Raw genomic sequence first — 7802 nt, 5'->3', positions numbered from 1 at the left:
AGTTGGAGATAGACAGGAAAAAACACTTCAGCAACTCAATTTTCTCCCTTTCTTATTGAATGGAACTGCTGGCTGAATGCAGTGACTCAGAACACTTCTGGATTTCTATGTATATATTTTTTTGTAGGAGGAACCTACACTGATGTATGTGTGTGTATATATTTCAGTCTCTTTCTGAAGGTTGTTTCTTTTCCTTTTAATTCATTCCTTACCTATTGCAAACTCCTACTTCTTGAATGACAAAAAACCCTCCCAAGTCTGCTCTGTGAGCATGCTGTGTTCTTCAAAGAAAGTAATAGCTGACTGTCACACTTCAACCTAAGAGAACAGACACGACAGATAATATTCTCAAACATCTGCAGTAGTAAGATAATATTATAGGAGAATCTCACCTGACAGGTGCTTTACAAAAAATCCTCACATTAAGGCTGAATTAGAAAAATATTTTTATTTACAAGCGTAAATAATGTAGTGCAAGGAGAGTGGATTTAACCCTCAGTAATGCATAGATTGATGCAGTTTATAGTCTGTGATCTAAATACATTTGCAGAAGTGAATGTACATCTGCATTAGAAGTCAGACCTCTCCTACAGCCGCTTACCTCACAGCTTTAGATCAGACAGAAGACATTTGCACCACATTCTTATTATCCATATTTCCCATCTAAGTTTAATCAAATTGTCATTTAAAGAGGTATCTTTGAAGAGGTACTGTAGAATCTGAAATAAATCCTTTGGAGTATTACCTGGTAACTTGGTGTCACCTGGTAACACTTAAATATTCTTTTATTTATTTAAGGACTTTCTCCAATCAATACCTCTTGGGTGGAGGAAATATTAACTGTTGTGTTCCTAGGAAATTGCTGACACCTGTGAAACTTTGATGTTTCAAGGGTTAGCCAGTTGTACTGCTACATTACGACTGCACTGCAAATCCTCCCAGTGCTTTTCTTTCCAAAGAGAATATTTTCTGCATGAAAGAATTAGGATGGAATATAAGGTGTCCAAAAAAACTGTGACTGTTATGGGTACCAAATTCCTGGCTGGTGCGGCACAGAACTAGGAAAATGGTGGTGGCTGGGTTTCACTTGTATATCATTTCCATGCTTCCAACTCGGAAAACCTTAGAAATTGTACCAGTAAAGTTACCTTTACTGCATTTGAGCTTATCTAGTAAGTTATGTGAGTAAAATATTTGTTTCATCAAAACCAGGGGGAGTTTTTGCATCAGTTAGGTATTGACTTTGTATGGCGTCTTCTAGTCCTTCAATAAAATACACAATGATCATTTGTTGGGTATAGTAAGATAAGCTGCATTCCCTGTTTGGAGTGTTAAAGTTATTATAGGAATGGTTTTCTACAACAGTAATTAGATCTGTGGATTCCCCTGTAATTTTGGATGTTGGGCTGTATTATTAATGCTACTCAAAAGGTTGGTTTTCAGTTCTTAGACTTGTAGTTGTTCATATCCCGTATTCCTGTAGACTATTAGCCTTATCAGAGTACACCTCAGCTGGTAACAAGAGGATTAAGAGGGTTTAACTCCTGCTGTGCTAAATCATTTGATAAAGTAGATTCATCTTGTTGCACTGGTCTTGTAGCATCCTCACCGCTGCTCCCCGAGGAAGGAGGTTCAGCCAGTGACGGTTCGGATCTTCTTCCAAGAGAATGACTGGCTTCAGAAAAACACCAAAAGAAATGATTAAAAACAAACTCCACATTAAAGAAAAGTCAAATTAAAAACTTGATCTTGAAATATTAAGTGGGTATAAAATCACAATGTAAAGATGATAATACACAAAGGTTAGGAAATATAAAATGATCAAAGAAGAGTATCTGTAACTGTAACTACGCCATTTGTACATATGCATTGTGACTCCCAAGTTACATCAATTAAAGCTAGTAAGAAAGGAAATGCGGGTTACCAAGTTACTTCCATAATCAGCATATTATGTACAGTGATGTCCTAAATGCTAATAATCAGGAAATTCAATCTTATATGTATATCTCAGCATTAAATATACTTTTAAAATACCATTCCCTTTTGATGTAAATTGGCAACTTGGAAGCTGTTCTTTTCCATATCACAGAAATGTTTTTCTTTTCTAAAGAAAATGCATTTAGTGGAAGAAAACTCAAGTTCTGGACAGGAAGAATCTGCAACTGCTGATTCAGTGTATTTACTGATTCTGTTACTGGTCTGCAGAGGAGCTGACTAGTCTCAAGTTAGTCCTATGTACCAGTTCTCTAAACTGCACTTTTTCTCCCATGTTCTATCTGAATGGATGCAGTTGTACACAACATGGGATGCAGTCTCGCACACTGAAGAAACAATGCATGAACTCGCAGTCATATAATTAGTGACTGCATAATCTCCTGAGGTTAGTGTTTTTATTAAGAATCAAAGGTTTTATCAAGGGAAATTCTCAAGAAGTGAACAGGTTTAAACCAGCTATCTGTGTCTGACTTCACGTGATTCTTTTCAACAAGCAAACAATGACTTGTATATCAGAAAACCCGCTGTGCTTAGACTGCTCTACCATTTCTAGAATTCCCACGGTTATTTTTAAAGCTCTCACTGAAACAAAAAGATCACTCCTATTATTTATTCATTTTTGTTGTGACAAATACTTACCAGATAGAGTCTGAAAATAGTGTCCTGCAAATGCAACCAGAGTTGATAGGAGAAAGGTTCCCATGAAATATATCTGTGACAGGGAGGATAAAAATGTTAGATCAATGCATAGCCAAGATAGTGCTCCAAATGAACTGGTGCATGTACCAAAGGAACATACATACCAAAGTAGACTGTACAATACTGTTCCAGAAGACTCTCATGTAGAAATAAAGCAATGCTAATGAGCATGGGCTAATTGATTCTTGGTTACTATGATTCCAGCACCTACAACCAGATTAAAAAAAACTAATTAGTCCTACTCTGCAACTCTCTGGCATCTGTAATCTGGGAATCTCCAGTGTGCTTGCACTATCCTGTAACAGTAGTCTATAATAAAAAGCAGCTATGATTAGCAGTATCTCACAGATGATAAAGTAAAAATTCAAGGAAATACCAGATTAATCTCATTATGCACAGAATACCTTACCCTAGGAGTATATTTATATTTTCTGATTAGTCAACAACTGGTCTAAGCATCTAGGCTGTTCTTGCTGAGAACCACAGTACTATATGATATCCAAGATATTTTATAACTCATGTGAGTCACCAGCAGTTAGACTTGATTCAAGATTAAGTCTACAGAATTGGGCTGTCTATGCAGGAGACTGGTACCTAGAACTCCATCAGAGACAATGAAGTACTACACAGTGCACCCAGAGTTCAGAGTGCTTTAGGTGATTAACTGCTAGGGATCTGTGTGTGGTGGTGGTGGTGTGAACTGACTTGCATTCTCGGTTTCATGAGTTAGAACTTTACCAGCTAGGAGAATTTTAACTTCTCAATCATAGATACCTTGGGCCTGAATTGACTGATATACTTCTTTTAACCAAGCTGAGGTGGTGTGCATGGGTGGGATGTGTGTATGCGTGTGTACATGTCCTTCTGGACAAAAGTGTAGGATGATGGGAAATCACAGCAGTGCTCTCCACTCTGGTGCTATTCTTCCTGCAAAGCAGATGCCTTCAGCTCAAGGGAAGGTAAAATTCAGGTTCAGGTGCACAATCCCAGGAAGACCTACTTAGCTGACTGCTAATTTAATGTGGATTGGAAGTAAGTTAAGGTACAAGTTCAGGCTAACTGCAGTAAAGGACCACTTTGGTGGATTACTGGCAAATTAACAAGTGAGACCTTAGTGTTGATATTATCTCCATTTCTTACTTTTTTGGTCACAGCACTCAGTGGCAAAGCAAAAACAAACCCAACCACTCATTCTTCCTTCACAGCCTCATAGTTAACCATTAGCTCCTCCTCCCTTAAATATATAGAAAGGCAGTTAGTTCCTCATATCCATCAAGTAGTGTGTAAGCTTTCAGTTCCCACCATGCATTCCCAACACAAGCATGCTGCTTTATCTAGGGAAAAGAAACCTAAGATCTGTATTGGAACCAGAGTTCTTTAGGTGATTCCTGCATGTATAGTACTCACACAGCAGGTTAGGCAGTGGATCTGCAATGTTCTCCTATCTACCACTGTGCCACCCCAGTGCGAGGAGGATCTGTGGCACAATGTGAGCAGGAATCACTGGAATGTCTTTGCACAAACAGCAGAAAGAACTATGGTTTCCTCAGTTACACACGTGTAAATTCTGTGTTCTACATATATTACAAAAAATTGTTTTTGGACAGATAGAAATTGTCAGTGAATAAGTTAGGAACTTAAAAAAGCAGAATTGGAAAAAGTTTTATCTGGATCATTAAATCTAGTCACTGCTAATTCAGGGAACCACATACAACTCAGGTCTCGCATAACAAGCATAAATTAAGTATATTTAGCAGTTAAAGCATTTAAAACATGTTGACCTTAACCTGCCTTAAATCATACAGGTGAATGAAGTTAATAATTATAAGAATTGCTGTTCTCCAAAGTTAATGCTACTCTTGGAAAAACAGAAGATAAGGTCAAAAAAACCCCCACAAACGAAAAAACCTCACCTGTAATAAAGTTCCTGAAGAAGTGAAGTATTACCAGAATGCAATGCCTGATCAATTTCCAAGTGATCCAGAATGTAGGAAGGTATGGAGTTGCCCTCTTCTATAAGAAGGGCCAAATTAAAGAAACCCTGGTAATAAAAAAGCATATATGCATTTTAACCATTAATATTCTATGTATGTATTTAGAGACTAAACTTGATATAAGTATCAGGTATCTAAACAATTATATTAGTGTAACATGATATTCACTGAATAATTATGAGAGCCTTACTTCCTAACTGTATATCCAGCTAAATACAGAAAATTCAAAAGAAGTAGCATTCATTTGCTGTGACAGTTTTCTCAGAAACTACCTGGAAAAACACTTGAGCTTTTTTGTCTTTGCTTGCTCTTTAAACACAGCCACCATATCAAACAATAATGTCTCATCTACTAGAGTACACAGACTAAAAGCAGGAACAGATTGTTTTCTGTTACGATCTAATTCTTTTCTATATAATTCAGAAATCAGAACAGTGAAACTGAGAGGAGGCATTTGCTCCAAGCAATTTAAATCCTTAATGTTACACTTGGCTTCCTAGGACTAGTTGTAGCCATCAGTGCGACCCTTCCAAGCCTTGAAAATGAACACATGGGAGATGCAGTAGAGGACTCCCTGTCAATCTGGCCTTCATACTTCAAAATAACTGTTCATGTTTATCTTCTTTCCTTTGCTAGTTTATCAGGTTTTTTTTGTCCTAATATCTAGAAAGAGATCCTAAATTTGCTACCTCTAATAAAAAAGCATACAATATATTATCTGTAGACACTGTCAGAGATATAGGGAGAACAATGAATCTAAGACATTCCAGAACAATGTGAAGGCAGAACGAAGGGCTGAAATGCTGCATGTCTCTGGTAATGTAACATCATATCTTTCTTCATTATAAAACAATTTAAGATGGATCTTTTATTGATGGAGCAAACAAAATTTACCTTTGCACATACTCGATGCTGTCAATGGAAATGCACCGATCTTCCTATTTTCTAAAACAATGAACAATTTAATTGGAAAAAAAAAATCAGGCAACTCTATTAACTCTTCTGCTTGTGGTACAAAAAATGCCAAAGGTCACAAAAGAATCAAGTGTGTCAAGGCATGGTAGTACTGAATTAGGCTTTTCACCTTCAGCTTTGAATCCAACTTAACTCCAGGCACGTCCTTCTTTTCTAGGTCTGCCTTCTATTATGAAACAGTAGTTATATGGATCCACAACAACCAGTCTCAGATGAATCAATAGACTGCTCTAAACTCTATTATTTTACCAACGCATTATAACAACAGTCCTACCTGTGAATCTCCCTCTAATGCAGCTTGAGCATACATGCGCACAGACAGTTCAAGGTCTTTAGAATGGTTCTGGTAACCATAGTAGTAGAAATCTCCCATCTTTAAATAAACTGTGGAAGAAACCAGTAGGGTGTTATTTAAAGCATCTGAAGAGAGAGAATAAAGTAACCAGTAATGTGATGGAGAATTTCATCATCTTTCTTTTCAAATCAGTGTATTATATATATACACAAGGAATATTCTTCCTCACTCATTGTCTCTGTGACTACTTTATATCAGACTGACAACTAAAAATATTTATCCTGACTGAATATTTTTCATGGTTGCTCTTCAATAAATTAATTCAGTTAACTGATTGTTACTACGTTTACAAAAAACTAAGAGACTTCATACTTAAATCCCTCTTCACTTGCTAAACCTGTCAGTCTCTTTTTGGGCATCCTGTAGCCCATTACTCAGGTAAGCGTACTAACTCAGTAGGACTTAAGACATGCTGCTTAAGAGATCATTCTGTACCTGTCTCTATGGAAGCTGAACATACCCCAAAAGCTACGGAGGTTTGCTAATAATAATTTCATTCATTTCCAATTCAATCCAACCCAGGACAACAGCAGGGGTAGAATTTTCCTGGTGAGCTCAACAGATACCCTACAAATACCTTTCTCTGATACTGCACTGTAATGAAACACTGTGAAGGAGCAGAGCATTGATTCAGGAGCCAGTATGTCACTGCACTAACATATGCTGAAGAGTTTAAGAGCTTCCATGACCAGGTCCACGCTTATCTCACTTATACTGTCCCCAGACATCTGGAAGCACTTCCAGGCTTTGTTTTGCATATCTCTTGCAGTTGCTCAGAAATCCAGCTGTTTTGGTTTTTTTTTTCTTTACAGTGAACTATAGCAGAGCTATTCCAGCGAGTCAGTCCCAACAGCAATGGAAGAAAGAGAATATGCACTGGCTAACAAGGATGCAGAGTGGTAGCGCAAAAACACTGCAGTGAATCACAGAGAGGAGAGTTCCCCCTCCTTGACTGTATTAGGTGTGCCATGCCAGTCTTGTCATGAAAACTCTCCAGAAATAAGCAGTGGCCTTGTGGTCAAACTGCTGTTAATGTAGCTCAAATAAACTCTGCTGCCAGCCTTAGACTCTCCTACAAGGAGGATTTGATCCTCCACTAATGCAGACAGGGGCCTAAGATTAAACTCCCCTTACGCTATTCATGTGAAGAGAGAAGAAGTAATAAAATCCTTCATTTGCTGAAGTCAAAAAGTTGTCTTTCCTTCAATGGAATGACAGTCTCACCTCACGAGTCTGAACTTCAGAAGCTCTTCTAATGTAAGATTCCGCCAGTGGATCTGTAAGAGTGCTAAGCTATCAACAAACTCCTCATAAACCTAACAGGGTTTGTCAGCTCCTGCAGGTTTAAGCTCTATCAATGTGGTATTTAGTTCTAGTACTGGAATTATTTTTAGATTGCACTCTTTCACATTCTTTTTACAGAGCACCGAAACTTTCTTGTGAAATAGGTGGGCATGTTGAAATACTGAACTCTATCAAGGGTAACAAAACGATTTAGACACTAAAATCGCAGATGTATTAACATTTAAAACCGGAGGAATCTAACTTATATATGAATGAACTTCCTCTTTCAGAAAGGCATATATTTTGTTTTACAGAGAATCTTTCAGTCCCCCATGGTAATCTGTGCCTGTGATAATAAACTCTGTACCCTAACAGAAAAACTCACAATAAATTAGTTTAGCCTTCGTTTGTTTCTCATGACCCAATTATGATATGGAAGTGTATTTGCTTTTGGATTTTCTCTCTGATAAACTAAACAGTGTGAGCTCTTAAATTCTACT

At 37.5% G+C, this 7802-nt stretch overlaps 1 protein-coding gene across 1 annotated transcript in view; it reads right to left on the bottom strand.

Moving 5' to 3' along the window:
- Nucleotides 1-429: 429 nt before the first annotated feature.
- Nucleotides 430-7802, bottom strand: part of SEL1L3 (SEL1L family member 3) — a 30822-nt gene continuing 23449 nt past the window's right edge. The window contains exons 20-24 of the mRNA XM_015862695.2: nucleotides 5938-6047; nucleotides 4608-4735; nucleotides 2799-2901; nucleotides 2635-2707; nucleotides 430-1675 (exon numbers count right to left, since the gene is read on the bottom strand). Coding sequence (XP_015718181.2) covers nucleotides 1509-1675; nucleotides 2635-2707; nucleotides 2799-2901; nucleotides 4608-4735; nucleotides 5938-6047 — 581 coding nt within the window. The 3' untranslated portion in view covers nucleotides 430-1508. The remainder of the gene's footprint in view (nucleotides 1676-2634; nucleotides 2708-2798; nucleotides 2902-4607; nucleotides 4736-5937; nucleotides 6048-7802) is intronic.

Source organism: Coturnix japonica, chromosome 4 (assembly GCF_054131305.1).
Source record: "Coturnix japonica strain WE chromosome 4, WE-NBRP24, whole genome shotgun sequence".
Classification (NCBI taxonomy): Eukaryota; Metazoa; Chordata; class Aves; order Galliformes; family Phasianidae; genus Coturnix; species Coturnix japonica.
This window is presented reverse-complemented; position numbering and strand designations above follow the sequence as displayed.